The sequence below is a fragment of the Leopardus geoffroyi genome, chromosome X (genome assembly GCF_018350155.1).
Source record: "Leopardus geoffroyi isolate Oge1 chromosome X, O.geoffroyi_Oge1_pat1.0, whole genome shotgun sequence".
Lineage (NCBI taxonomy): Eukaryota > Metazoa > Chordata > Mammalia > Carnivora > Felidae > Leopardus > Leopardus geoffroyi.
Genome location: NC_059343.1, coordinates 56,847,656 through 56,862,593, shown reverse-complemented (window position 1 = coordinate 56,862,593; position 14,938 = coordinate 56,847,656). Strand labels below are relative to the sequence as shown.

The 14,938-nt window shown below is 48.2% G+C and overlaps 1 protein-coding gene across 1 annotated transcript in view; it reads right to left on the bottom strand.

Annotated features, from left to right (window-relative positions):
• Window positions 1-1,278: 1,278 nt before the first annotated feature.
• NALF2 (NALCN channel auxiliary factor 2) overlaps window positions 1,279-14,938 on the bottom strand; it is a 30,144-nt gene continuing 16,484 nt past the window's right edge. Inside the window, exons 2-3 of the mRNA XM_045472681.1 lie at window positions 4,594-4,765; window positions 1,279-4,190 (exon numbers count right to left, since the gene is read on the bottom strand). Of these exons, the coding sequence (XP_045328637.1) occupies window positions 3,805-4,190; window positions 4,594-4,765 (558 nt within the window). The 3' untranslated portion in view covers window positions 1,279-3,804. The remainder of the gene's footprint in view (window positions 4,191-4,593; window positions 4,766-14,938) is intronic.

The window sequence follows — 14,938 nt, the reverse complement described above, 5'->3', positions numbered from 1 at the left end:
GAGCCATCTGATGTTTTGATCACAGGTGTGATCTGTTCACTTTAGGAAGATTAGATGTGTACTTTAAGGCAGCAGTTCTTTCACGAAATGTTTATGGAGTGCCTCCTGAGCACACTGTGCTAGGGAGGGTGGATTGGAGTTGGAGTGACTGGACAAGAGATTAGTTGGTAGGTCATTGCAGTGGTCCAGGCAAGAGCTACTGCAGGCCTGAAGTGGCTGAGTGGGAGGGGGGCAGAAAGGATGGGAAGGATCCGACACATGACAGAGGTAGAATTGACAAAACTCGGTGACCATTGTAAGTGAAGGTGAAGGAAAGAGAAATGCGTAATGACAATAAGAACGATCAATATTCTTGCGGCTCCTTCCATGCCGGCTGTTGTGTAAAGTGCTTTACGTATACCACGTAATTCTCACAATAAGCCTTTTGATAGATGAGGTCACCAAGGCTCGAAGAAGTCAAGGAACTTGTGCAAAGCTGTACAAGTAGGAGATGGTGGTGGTCAACTTTGCATTCACACACTCTTGGCTTCAGAGACCATATCCTAACCTCCATGCTATGCTGCTTTTGGGGGAATTGGGGGAACTTGCGTTTTCTTGGCAAAGGAATTCAGCAACTGGGTGAGGATGCCAGATTCCCTTCGCACACATGCCCTTCCTTCCCCTGTTTATGTGAAAAGATGGTAGGGGTGGAGGGCTCTGTCTGCCCCTCTCCTAGAGTGCCTTTCACTTCTGTGCTGGGTACATGGGCCTAGTAAAGCAGCAGAGATGAACTTGGTAGACTTAACAACCAAAGGCTGGAACCAATGTGGAAAACTAGTAATCCCCAGGCCAGGTGGGGCCTGCAGATGTGTTTAGCTCACACATGAGTTTGCTTTCTTCAAACTTGAGCCAACATTTAGAAATTAGAGGGCTTCATGTAAAAAAAAAAAAAAAAAAAAGAATGAGATCAGGCATAATTGGGCCCACATTCCCACAAGACAACCCTGGGCTTGAGCTGCCCCTGCAGACTGTGTGTACCCTGACTTTCTCACCGCTCACAACTGCGGAGTCTGCACTTCACGACAACGTGGTTCACCTCACTCACTGATCTCTGCAGAAGTTTAAGTTTGTGATTCCTCACCTGAATGGCCTGTTACAGAGTTTCCTCTTTTTTTTTTTCTGAGACTTGAACAAGGAGCAGTGCACACGGTCAATGTCCTTTGGTCCTACCCCTTCTCCAACACAGACTTTTTCCTCTCACAGTGCTTGACTCCACAGAACAAAACCATAAAGGGAGGGTTATCATCAAGTCTTACCATTTATTTCTTTATGGGGTTAAACAAGAACAGAGAGGCCTCTGCTCTACAATGCAACAAAACAGAAAGCAATACACATACAGAGACTCTCACCGAAACACAGAGGCAGGGGAAGGGGAACAACTGAATCATAGCCAGGTGAGGGAGGAAGGGATGGTTGGGGTGGGGGGGCTACTAGGAATCCAGCTTGGAGACTCAGTCATAGGAACTAGTGCAAGAGAGTTCTACTCATGAAGCACAGTGTAGAAAATGGCATAAGAAAGCTGCCCAGCTCTGCTGCCTGTGACGGAGGGCAGGGGCAGCTGGAGGGGTGGTGGAAGATCTGGGTGGTGAGGTGGACAGGGACAGTCAAATGACTTTGAGGTGGAGTGCGGTGCCCCTTTTCCCTGCCACTGGGCAAGGCCCTGGGCTGGTCTGAGCCAGGGGTCTCCTGGGCACTTGGTGAGGGGGAAGAGAGGATGGGAGTCTCCAAGGGTCCGTTCTTTGGGGCCCTAAGGTCCCCTTTACTTCCCAGTCCCTTTTCCCCTCCTGAGGATGCAGAAGTTAGAAGGCTGTACCTAGGGTCTCTCACATCTACATAAGCGTCTCTGGAAAGGAGCCAGCACCTCTTCCCCTCCCCAGCTGAAAAGAGCACTCTAGGGATGGGGTATGTGGCTAGGCCCGAAGTGCTGAGGTCCAAACAGGGGAGTGTGTGGGTGGGGCACAGGGGTTGGGGGAGGGAAACAGGCTGTGAGAAATGAGAAAACCAGCAGGGAAGGACTCCCCGGTCTCACAAAGCCTCTCTGGGACCCAGCAGAGGTCCTTAAATGATTCCCTCTCTACTAGGAGGTCTCCCATCTATCCCCTGCCAACCACTTCTTGGTTTCACCTAATGCAGCTCTAGGCCCACTCGTCCCCTTAACTCATTGGCATCACAGCCTAGGACACAAGCCTTTCTGGTACCGAATGCCACTTGGCCCATTGCAGGAACACAGTTCTGGTGCCCTTTCTTGTCTGCTCCTTTTGGCTTTTAGAGGTCCCGGGCGATGTAGCCTCCGGCTCTCTGGAGATCAGCACAAGGCTAACAGCCTCCAAGGGCCTCTCAATGGTTCTTTTCTTGTCTAGCCCTCTAGCCTGACTAAATAACTCAAATGTCTCAGTCAAGAGACAATAGCACATTATCTTTATTCAGTGGGTCCCCTAGCCTGTCTCTGGCCTTTCTTCAGGAAGGGGCAGGCAGAGGTGGCTGGATCAGAGGACCCTCTACAGGGTGAGGAAGAGTTTGGTTGTTCCACAGTTCAGATAGTAACCCATGGGGTCAGGGATGGGAAGGGATGAATACTCTTTGGTAGGCTGGGGATGGGGACAGGGTGGGGATGGGGGAGTCTCATCTCTGGAAAGCCCTGGGGAAATGCCACCAGGTTCTCCTTCATGGAGGCCTGGGCTAGGACAAAATGAGTGTGTATGGGGATCCAGGCCTGACCCACTTGGACTTAAGTCCCTCCTCCCTATGGAGATCAGAAATGGAAACATCTTTGGCCTCAAGGCCAAGATCTCCAGGGCAAGAATGGCCCTTGGAAGTATGTGCACCTTCTGTAAGATAATGGCCCTTCAGACAGTGGCAGTCTGACCATGTGCTCTCAGACTTCTGTTTTGAGGCCCAACAACCGGGTTCCCGTGCTCTTTCCCCACAGGACTCTATGCAACCCTTTCTGATTTGGGGAGGTGTCCTCGAGCCTGCCTCAACACTGATCGTCCTTCTTTCCAAAGCCAGGTGACTATAGACCATTCAGCCATCTCTCTAAACCCTCTGCCCACATCTCATCTCTCCTCTCCCCTCCTGTCCTGTTCTCTCCTCTCCCTCTTCCCTATCTCTACTCTCTCTCACCACTCTGTACCCCATTACTACCCCTCACTGCCTACAGTGGTGGGGCACAGCTTAACTGGGGCCCCGGCCTAGTCGCGACTGTGTGCACCTCATCTCCCAGCCTGGCACTTCCCTGTGGTGGCCCCACATGGGGCAAGGTGCACTGGAGTGGGAGGAGGGCCACTGCACCGTCTGCCATTGCCTGTAGGGGTATGGGCAGGAGGGAATTAAGGATCGTGGCAACAAAAGGAATGTGGAGGGGGGAAAGAGCTTCTCCCCTCTGTGCCCCCCAACATTCCCTGCAGGGCCAAGGCTGGGTGAGTAGCCTCCTTCCCTGGGGTCAGGGTTCTCAGCAGGAGTGGGTACTTCTAGCCCCCACTCCCCCCCTTTTTTTGCTAAGCCCCATAGATGGGGACCTGAGGGGGGGCATCTGCTGCTCCTGCCTTTTACTCCCGGATGAGTTTTGCAGCTCCCTGGGGCCCTCTGGCCATTCTGTCGGAGCTGCTTTTGGGGTGGGGGTAGGCTGGGGGTGATGTGTGGCCCCCCATTTCCCCCCGCCCCCACCTGGTCCTATACCTCCCATGGGAGGAGCCCCTCCCCCTCCCCCTGGGGGGCTGGAGCTGCTGTCAGTGTGTGGTGGAGGTCTGTCCTCCCTCCCTGCTGTCACTCTTCCCGAGTCAGGCCCTCATCTAGGGTAGGCAGTGCCTCCAGCCCCAGTCCTCCACCACCCTGGCTACTGGAGAAGGACACCATGGTATGGAGAAGCATGAGAACAAGGACATACAGCCGGATCCTGCTGGGGCTGAGGCGGGAGCCCCCAGAGACCGGCAGCATGGAGGGCTTGTGGCTGATGTGGCCTGGAGGGTCATGGCGGGGATGGTAGTGGTGGTACTGTTGGTGGTAGTGGTGGAAATAGGAGTGGTGGAATTGCTGGTGGTGGGTTTTGGGGGCCTCAGTCTCCTTGAACTTCTTCTTCTCCGACTCACAGGAGACCCACTGCACGTCACAGCACTTGGTTTCCGGCCGCTTTGGCGAAGTATCCAGCAACCCTGCCAATGGATAAGGAAGGTGTGTGGTGGGGTGCTAAGGGGACAGATGGCTTTCCTAGAGAGGAGATTTTCAAAGCTGGGACTGCTCTGGTAGCCCTGCCCAAGACTCCTTTCCCCTGACCCCTCAGCACCTACCCTTTCCGGACACTTCTCTCCCAGGGACCTGAGACGGTTTCTCTGGGATGACTCCTTGGCCAGGGCACGTTGTTGATAGAGATGGCCCCTGTGCTCTGTCTATTCCTCTTGACCCTATCCCAACCTGGGGACCTCACTGTCAAGTCTTCAAGGCACTAACCTTCTTCTAATCTGACTTCCCTGTTGTCCTCCCTGCTCCCACACCCCCAACCTGGTACCTGCCCTAGGCCCCTGGCCTTCTCCCTCCTTCCCAGTTTTCTGCCTTTACCTGTACAGATAAAGCCAGGAAGCCCTCCGTACACCATTTCCTCATTGTCAGGGAGTATAAAGGGGCACCGGGTCTGCACCTCCAGGCAGTATTGCTTGCAGGGCACCCAGCGCTGGCATTCCTGCTGGGTCACGCTGAAGTATTCTGAGCACAGCCAGGCCTTGTAGACAGCCTGTGGGGAGAGGAAAGAGTGTCAGCCCAGGCACCAGCCCCTTCCTACCTCAAAGGAAAGGGATGAAGGAGGAGTGTAATTGCCCACCCACCCATCCCCAGGATCCAGGGTGTGGAGAAGAAGAAGGGTTTGGGTCAAGACCACTACATGCTACCCTAAAATCTCTCATCTCATAGTCCAAACTCCCAAGTCCCCTAATCTGCAGGCCTCCAAGACTTACAATTTTCTCATTGGTAAAATCACAAAACTACTCCTGTGTCAGAGCTGGAAAGGGCGTTACCAATCATCCCATCCAACCCTGCTCTTGTAGTCAAGCCAAGGAGCTATCCTGGCTTGTCTGAAGTCACTGACGGTGAGGTAAATTTTGTTTCTGTCCAATTCAGCAAACATTCCTTTGGCTGATGGTGTTAAGTTTCTAAATTCAAGAAAGAGATGGACAGAATAATCCTTCCTCTACCTCATTAGGGTGTTACGTGCATCAAATAATATGACGCATATGAAAATGTTTTGTAAACTCTAAAGTGCGATACAAATGTGAGGGGTTATTTTAAATAAACAGGAATCTGCCTTACCAGGCACCACATGTGCTTTCAAGCCCTAGTTAATCCATGCTCTGTCCTGTTAGCTTCAGCCCTGGTGTGGAGCAGATGCCACCTTTCTTTTGGAAACCTTGCTTTGCAGTTTCATTCCACAGTATACTTCCTGTTCCTCATCTATCCCATTCCTACCAGGCACTGGGTCCTAGCTAGGAAAGGTTCCCTGCTGTATACTGTTTGGCTATCAATAAGCCCAGAGTTTTTCAACAGTGACACTACTGACACTTTGGACTGGACAATTCTAAAATTTTTTATAATTAATTAATTGATTAATTCAATTGAAGTATAGTTGGCATACCATGTTGCATTAGTTTCAGGTGTACAACTTAGTACCTCAACAACTCTATGCTCTATCACCACAACTGTAGTTCCCATCCATCACCATACAACACTAGTATAATACCATTGACTTTACTCCCTGTGCTGTGCCTTTCATTCCTGTGAGTTATTCGTTCCACAACTGGAAGCCTGTATCTCCCACTCCCATTCACTCACTTTACCTGTCTCTTCATTCCCTCTGCTGTGGCAACCATCAGTTTGTTCTCTGTATTTCTAGGTCTGATATTGCTGTTCATTTGTTTATTCATTTGTTTTGTTTTTTATATTCTACATATAAGTGAAAATGGATGTGGTATTTGTCTCACTCTGATTTCACTTAGCATAGTACATTCTAGGTCCATCCATGTTGTCTCAAATGGCACAATCTCATTCTTTTAATATTTATTCATTTTTGAGAGAGAGAGAGAGAGAGAGAGAGAGAGAGAGAGAGAGACAGAGCATGAGCAGGGGAAGGGCAGAGAGAGGGAGACACAGAATCCAAAGCAGGCTCCAGGCTCTGAGCTGTCAGCACAGAGCCCAACGCGGGGCTTGAACCCATGAACTGTGAGATCATGACTTGAGCTGAAGTCAGATGCTTAACCAACTGAGCCATCCAGGTGCCCCTTATGACTTTTATTTTCTTTCTTTTATATTACACACACACACACACACACACACACACACACCTGTCTTCTTTATCCATTTATCTATCGATAGACACTTAAGCTGCTTCTATACCTTGGCTATTGTAAACAGTGCTGCAATAAACATACAGATGCATATACTTTTTCAAATTATTGTTTTCATTTTCTTTGGGTAAACACCCATGGACTGGATACTTTTTTGAGGGGGGCTATCCTGTGCATAATAGGATATTGAGCAGCATTCCTTGACGCTACCCAGTAGTTGTCAATTAATCCCCCCCATTTTTGTGACAACCAAAAAATATATCTGGCCATTGTCAAATGTCCCCTGGGGATCACGCAAAATCATCTCCCATTGAGAACCACTGATATAGCTTTTTGCTACTGGAAGTGTGGACCTGGACCAGCAGCATCACCATCACCTAGGATCTTGTGAGGAGTGCAGAATCCCGGACCCCACCCCAAACCCACCACTTCAGCACTTGCATTTTAACAGGATGCCCAGGCAGCTCTCATGGATGGGGTTACCCTGCCCACATCCTCCTCATATCTTCAGGGGCACCTTCTCATGATTGCTTCTCATAGCAATGGTTCTTCGATTTCAATGGACCTCAGAAACTCCTGGGGCACTTGTTCAATATGCAGATGACTTCCTCCAATTCAGCTTCAAGAAGACTGAGGTAGGCTTAGGACTCTGCATTTTGAACAAGGGTCCTCGTCATTCTGCTGGCAGAAGCCTTTCAATCACACTATGCGCAACATGGTCAGTGCTTCTTACACGAGCTTTAAACATTTACAGGGAAATACAAATAACTTTACCATGGACATGAACTTTCACAATGTGTCCCCACAACAGCCTTTTCTAAAGCAGAGGGTGGTGATGGGTGGTGGTGGTAGGTAGTAGTGGGTTATAGTAGCAAATCGACCCCCTGAGAAAGTGTTGTTTGATACTTAAAAAAATGTTTTTTAACATTTATTCATTTTTGAGAGACAGAGAGACAAAGCATGGGTGGGGGAGGGGCAGAGAGAGAAGGAGACATAGAATCTGAAGCAAGCTCCAGGCTCTGGGCTGTCAGCACAGAGCCAGACGTGGGGCTCCAACTCACGGACTGCAAGATCATGACCTGAGCCAAAGTTGGGCACTTAACTGATTGAGCCACTCAGGCACCCCAAAGTGTTGTTTGATACTTTGATAACTTGCTGGCATCTCACATTTAACATTCATTCTTAACATGAATTTCTTGCATTTTTTTTACCCCTCACTCCCAAGTTTTGACCATTTCAATGAAGTTCCATGGCCATCTACCCAGGTATTCAAGCCAGAAACCTAGGTGTCAGCCTTTATTCCTCTCTTTCCCTGCATCCCCACATGCAGACATGCCCATTCTTTTTTTATTTTTATTTTTTTTATTTTTATTTTTTTTTATTTTGGCTTTTGAACTTTATTTTTTTTTCAATATATGAAATTTATTGTCAAATTGGTTTCCATACAACACCCAGTGCTCATCCCAAAAGGTGCCCTCCTCAATACCCATCACCCACCCTCCTCTCCCTCCCACTCCCCATCAACCCTCAGTTTGTTCTCAGTTTTTAACAGTCTCTTATGCTTTGGCTCTCTCCCACTCTAACCTCATTTTTTTTCCTTCCCCTCCCCCATGGGTTTCTGTTAAGTTTCTCAGGATCCACATAAGAGTGAAACCATATGGTATCTGTCTTTCTCTGTATGGCTTATTTCACTTAGCATCACACTCTCCAGTTCCATCCACGTTGCTACAAAAGGCCATATTTCGTTCTTTCTCATTGCCATGTAGTACTCCATTGTGTATATAAACCACAATTTCTTTATCCATTCATCAGTTGATGGACATTTAGGCTCTTTCCATAATTTGGCTATTGTTGAGAGTGCTGCTATGAACATTGGGGTACAAGTGGCCCTATGCATCAGTACTCCTGTATCCCTTGGGTAAATTCCTAGCAGTGCTATTGCTGGGTCATAGGGTAGGTCTATTTTTAATTTTCTGAGGAACCTCCACACTGCTTTCCAGAGCGGCTGCACCAATTTGCATTCCCACCAACAGTGCAAGAGGGTTCCCGTTTCTCCACATCCTCTCCAGCATCTATAGTCTCCTGATTTGTTCATTTTGGCCACTCGGACTGGCGTGAGGTGATACCTGAGTGTGGTTTTGATTTGTATTTCCCTGATGAGGAGCGACGTTGAGCATCTTTTCATGTGCCTGTTGGCCATCCGGATGTCTTCTTTAGAGAAGTGTCTATTCCTGTTTTCTTCCCATTTCTTCACTGGGTTATTTGTTTTTCGGGTGTGGAGTTTGGTGAGCTCTTTATAGATTTTGGATACTAGCCCTTTGTCCGATATGTCATTTGCAAATATCTTTTCCCATTCCGTTGGTTGCCTTTTAGTTTTGTTGGTTGTTTCCTTTGCTGTGCAGAAGCTTTTTATCTTCATAAGGTCCCAGTAATTCATTTTTGCTTTTAATTCCCTTGCCTTTGGGGATGCAGACATGCCCATTCTTACTCCACGTCCAAAACTTTGTGCAGGTCACTGTTGTCTGTCACCTGTACAACAGTCTCCTGTGTGGCCTCCCCACCTCTACTCTTTATTTTTCCAATCCACTGTTCACACAGGAGTAAGAGTGACCTCAAAATGTCACCAGATCATATTACTCCCTTGCTTCAAACCCTTCAATGCATTTAGAATAAAATCCAAACTTTTGACCACAGACTTCAAGCCCCTGCAAAACTTGGCTCCCATCTGGCTTTCCAACCTCATTTCCTATCTCTCCCTTCAAGCTCATCATGTTCCACATGCATAGGTTTTCTTTCTTTTCCTTGAACATGTCCTGCTTCTTTCCACCTTGGGGCCTTGGCTCATACTGCTCTCTTGGCCTGGAATTTTCTTCCTCCCACTTTTGGCATGACTAGGTCCTTCTCAACTTTCAGGCCTCAGTTCAAATGTCACCTCCTCAAAGAGTGTCTCCCTAACCCCTCTAGCTAGAAGATGCCTTCTCATTATTCCCTCTTTTTCTTAACTGTTTCTTCACCACAAGTATGATTTTGTCTGCATCCTTGTTTTGTTTTTCTCAGCCAACTTCACTAAAATGTGAGATGCATGAGAGCAGACATGGGTTTGTCTTATTGACCATTGTGTACTTATTGACCACTGTGTCTGTAGCACAATATACATAAAAAGGTCTGTTTATTGAATGAACGGGACAAGTAAATGAGGACATGTCCCTACTCTCAAAGAAATTCCAGTTTCATCGATGGATGCATCTAATTTGAATCTATGGCATATGATCTATACTGTAGGAGAGGTAAACCACTGGTCATTGGAGAAAATCAAATAGAAAAGTTGGGAAAGCAATCAGTGAGAAGATAACAGCTGACCTAGAACTGAAAGTAGGATTTAAAAAAAAATTTAATGTTTACTTATTTTTGAGAGATATACAAAGCACAAGCAGGGCAGGGGCAGAGAGAGAGGGAGACACAGAATCTGAAGCAGCTGAGCTGTCAGCACAGAGCCCGATGCGGGGCTTGAACTCACAAACTGTGAGATCATGACCTGAGCCGAAGTCAGACACTTAACTGACTGAGCCACCCAGGTGCCCCTCGAAGTAGGATTTTAGATGGGATCGGTAGAGGTGAGACAAAAGGGCATTCCAGGCTGAGGCAACAGCTTAAGTGGAAATATGGAGGTAAGTAAATGCATGAGTGGGAAGGGTGCCAACCTCCTGTGGATGGACATTTATTTCCAAGTTTTTATTGTTATAAACAATGCTTTGTACACAGGTCTCTTGCACACCTGTGCTAAATTTTATTTATATAAACCCCTAAAAGTGACATTTTGGGGGTGAAAGTTACGTGCAAAGGAATGAGAAAGGAGTGAAATAAGGATGTAAAAGATCAAGTGCAGGTAAGAGGCAGGGTAAGAGAGAGGTAGAGGGGTAAGAGTGCGGGTTAAGGGATAGAAGAGAATGGCAGTGAGGTAAGGGGGTACAAGGCAGGAGTGTGTAAGAAAGAGAGGGTGAGAAAGAGTGGGTAGTTGGAGAGTAAGAAATGGTGGTGATGGGGGTATGCCTGGGGAGAAACAGCAGAGGAATAAGAGATGGAGGGTAAGAGAGGTAAAGGGATGCAGTGAGGGTGAGAGAAAATGAAACATAAGAAAGAGCATGGGGATAAGAGGGTGGGGACATAAGAGAGGGGGCTGTGAAGAGGAGGGGTAAGAAAGATGAAGTAACAAAGATGAGGGTAAGAGAGAGAAGGGGAATAAAGTTGGGTAAGGAAGATGGGGATACAAGAAAGCAGAAGGAGGGTAAAATAAACAAATGCAAGGCAAGAAAGAAAAGGAAATCCCCACAGCTAAGGGCCCTAGTGCCTCAGAGAACACCCTCCATTTTTTGGGACCAAGTGCAAAGGTGAGGCTCTGCCCATAGCCATTGCCCCAATCTCAGCAGCTTGGACCCAGGATCCTCCTCAATCCTCACCCCAAAGTATGTGCAATTGCCCCTTCTTCCACCAACTGAGTACAGAGGTCTCTGTCTCTGTAGGATTCTCCCTGGGCTCTTTCAGCTCAATATTTCTGCTCCTAACTGGAGGGTATTATGCTAAGTGAAATAAGCCAGGCAGAGAAAGACAGATACCATATGATTTCACTCATATGTGGATCTTGAGAAACTTAAGAGAAGACCATGGAGGAGGGGAAGGGGAAACAAGTTACAGAGAGGGAGGGAGGCAAACCATAAGAGACTCTTAAGGACTGAGAACAAACTGAGGGTAGATGGGGGTGGGGTGGGGGAGAGGGGAAAGTGGGTGATGGGCAGGGAAGAGGGCACTTGTTGGGATGAGCACTGGGTGTTGTATGGAAACCAATTTGACAATAAATTATATTTAAAAAAAATATTTCTGTTCCTAGGTGAGGAGGCCCAATTGGAGTTGCAGCCCTCCTCCCAGGCAACTGTGATTAGCCTAATAACAGGCTATGGTGGCTGGGCACTCACCTGTATGCTCTGGGAGGGAGAGGGGTGGCCTGACAGTGGGAGTGTGGTCTTTCTAATTAATTAGAAGACCCTCCCTCAAGCCCCATACCCCAAGCCTGGGTCACCATGGCAACAAGTGGGTGAGCAGATTGCTTGAGGAGGACACCAGGTCTGTGGGTGGTTAGGCAGGAACAGGCAAGGAACTAATGAGGGGAATGGAGGAAGAGCAAACAGGAGCTGAGAGGTAATCCAATTTCTTGGCCTCACAGAGGGCCAGCTGAGGCCACTGCTGACTCACCTGCTTCAGAGGTGGTCTGGGGTCCTTCTCCAGCGAAAAGTCTGGCTCTCAGGGCTACCACCTGGGCAGCAAGCCTGCCTCAGTTTCTGCAGCCCTTTCCCCTCACCGGGCCTAAGTAGCTTGCCCTGACTCATCAGTGTGAGGACTGAGCCAGAGGCCACCGGGTTCCCCATAAGGATGGGGAAGAGCCAAGACATCCAGGGTTAGGGAAGCTGTGGGGCTTGCTGGAGGTGGAGCATGTAAGGAAAAGGAAGAAATGTCTCAGAACCAGACAACAGTCAGTTGGGAGACCCTTGGAGGTCTTTTGCTCTAGTCTCTCAACGCTGGCTGCATGTTAGAATCACTCGGAGAGTCTTTAAAAAATTCACTCCAGACCAACTAAGTCAGATTCCTTGTGGGTGGGACCCACACACATGTAGTTTTTCAAAATACCCTATGTAATTTTAATATGCAGGGAACTATCAGTTTAGCCCCTCTACTTGCATTTCATAGATGAGGAAACTGAGGCCCAGGAAAAGGGGAATGACTTGTTTATAGTCACATAAAATACTGGCAGAGGGAGAAAATTTGAATCTGGTTTCTTGACTCCAACTCCAGGATTATCCTACCAATAGCCTACCAATGACTGGACAATCCTACCAATAACTGCAAATTCCATATGCAGGGGCAGGGCACACAAGGGCATGGGCAGGGGAAGAGAGCTGAGAACCAGCCTGGCTCTGGGCTTTCAGGCTCTTCAGACTCCAGCCCTGGCAGAAAAGCCTTTTTCATCATGTCCTGTCCTCTGAGCTTAACCACCCTGGACCCTCTAGGTAGCAGCAGAGGATGGGTGGGGTTGGAAGACCTGACCTGAAAGTGCCCTCCTTTTCCTACAGAATCCCCCTTTCCCACCTCAGTCAGGCCACCGCTGGGCTCACTCAAGTTCTGGCTGTTGCAGCCAAGTTTCTATGGGAACTGGGAGGGGAAGGAAGCAGGGGGTAACTAGAGGGAACACCAATTAACCCAAAAAGGAAGCTGGGAAGGCTATCCCGCCCCTCCTCCCAGCTGGGCTGATAAAGAACTCTTGAAATGGGAGCGGGAAAGATGAGGGGGATCCCAACCCCTTCTGGGCTCTGGAGCGGCCAGTTTAGGGAGGACCAGGAGAACCTGGAAAGCCTTACCTTCCTGCTTCCTGGCTTGCAGCCCTGGCCAGGGCCTTCTCATCCCTATGCTCCTTTGGAAAGACGTATCTGACTTCTCCTGGCCCCCAGGGTGCTGTGTGAATGCACAAAAGTGAGTAGGTAGGCACACAGACCAAAGTCAAGACTCAAGGCCAGAGGGTTTAAAAAGAGGAGGCATCCTGGACTCCTTGGTTTAAGAGCTGGAAAACCATCCAGAGAGGAGAGCTTCTGTTCTTGCCAACCAGAAAGTCGGCAGTTTCCTTCCTGGATTCCAACTTGCTAATGTCCCTAGGGCCTGTTTCCCCATCCAAATCCTCCCTACAGACCTTCTTTTTATGGTTGCTTGTTTTCTTAATGTACTTCTGGGACCCTTGGCCAGGAGCTGCCGCTGCAGAGCCCATGGAGACAGAGCAGCAATCTGGACTGGACTTGGGGATGAAATCCACTGTCCACTGCAAACAAGTAACCACCCTACCCCCAGATTTTACCTAAGGGGAAACTGAGGCCCAGTAAAAGGGATTGGCTTAGGAAGTCAGAGGCATGCAGGCAATCAACTACAAAGCCAAGATTAAAATGGATACTCTGACAACTAACCCCTTGCTTCTTTGCACCACATCCATCAGCACACTTAGAATTGTGTGAGGTACCTCCTTGGGCAGAGTCTGAAAAGAGCCATGTGCTCCTATTCCTGATTCTGGGCTTTCAAAGAATTGGATCAGAAAAGGATAAGGTCAAAGTCAGTCTCCAGTTTGGGGGAAGGAGATCATGGACATAACTCTGGAGACAGCTGTAGTCACTGGGATTGGCAGAGTCAGACTGGGATTAGAGGCATGACAGGGCAAATCCAGGTGGATAATATGGCTTTACTTAAGTGGCTATAAAAATAAGCAACAGCTTTCCTGCTTCAGAGAATGAGCAGTCATGGGTCAAAGTGGCCTGACCTAGCCTGGAAGAAAGGCAGGTGAGATGGATGAGAGGTGGGTAAGAATTTAAAACCACTGCAGTTCCAGAAGGACCTCACACATCCAAGCTTCCTAGGCCATCTACTCAAAGGCCAATGGCTGGGTGGGCCTGGCTTGGCCAGGGTGTTCCTAATGGTGTTCCTAATGCAGGGGCAACTCTTAAGGAGCCTAGGTGATCCATATCAATTACATGAGCAGAAGAGGCAGGTTTATGACCACTCCAGAATGGAAGTGACTGTGAGAGTCATCACGACACTTCCCTGTCTGCTATTGGAATTTCCATTCCAACATCACTGCCAAGCACTATTGTCACAGGGCTCTTACTCTCTCCCAGAGCAGCCCATATCTTCAGACAACTCTAACAGTAAAAGAAGTTCTTCCTTCTTTTGAGCTAATGCCCTCTCTGTGGCTTTACTCATGGCTCCTACTAGCTCTATAATCAGCTTCCTATCCCCTTTGATAGTCCTGAAGTTATTTGTAAACTTCCCTGAATCAGGTCTTCCCATTCATTTGTTCGTGCAATGATCACTTTCTGAACGTCTTCTGACTATCTGGCGCTGTGATGGGGGGGAGGGGCTACAGATGATGAAGATAAGATTGCTATCTTTAAGAAGAAGGAGAGACAACAATGTGAATCAATCATTATAAGTCACTGTGATAAGTAAGTAGTATGTGCTTGGTACAGTGTTAGCATAGAGGGAGGAGTGATCAACTGTTTTGAATGCTGGGGACATGAAAACATCTCCATGTGGGAGAGGCTTGAATTGGGGCTTGGAAAAAATTAGTAGAAGTTCACTAGGTGGAATAGGGCAGGAATAAGTGTATTTCAAGCAAAGGAATCAGTAGGTATAAAGGTCTGGAGGTGTGAAATAGTGCTGGATTCAGACACTGTAGGTAGTTTAGCATAATTAGAGGCTGCAAAGGGAGATGTAATAGGAGGTGAGGCTGCAGAGTAAGGCCATGCCCATATTATGATATGTTCCGGATGCTGAGGAGGATGTGGACTTCATCTTATAGGGAACTGAAAGCTTTTTTTTTTTTTTTTTTTTTCAACGTTTATTTATTTTTGGGACAGAGAGAGACAGAGCATGAACGGGGGAGGGGCAGAGAGAGAGGGAGACACAGAATCGGAAACAGGTTCCAGGCTCCGAGCCATCAGCCCAGAGCCCGACGCGGGGCTCGAACTCACGGACCGCGAGAT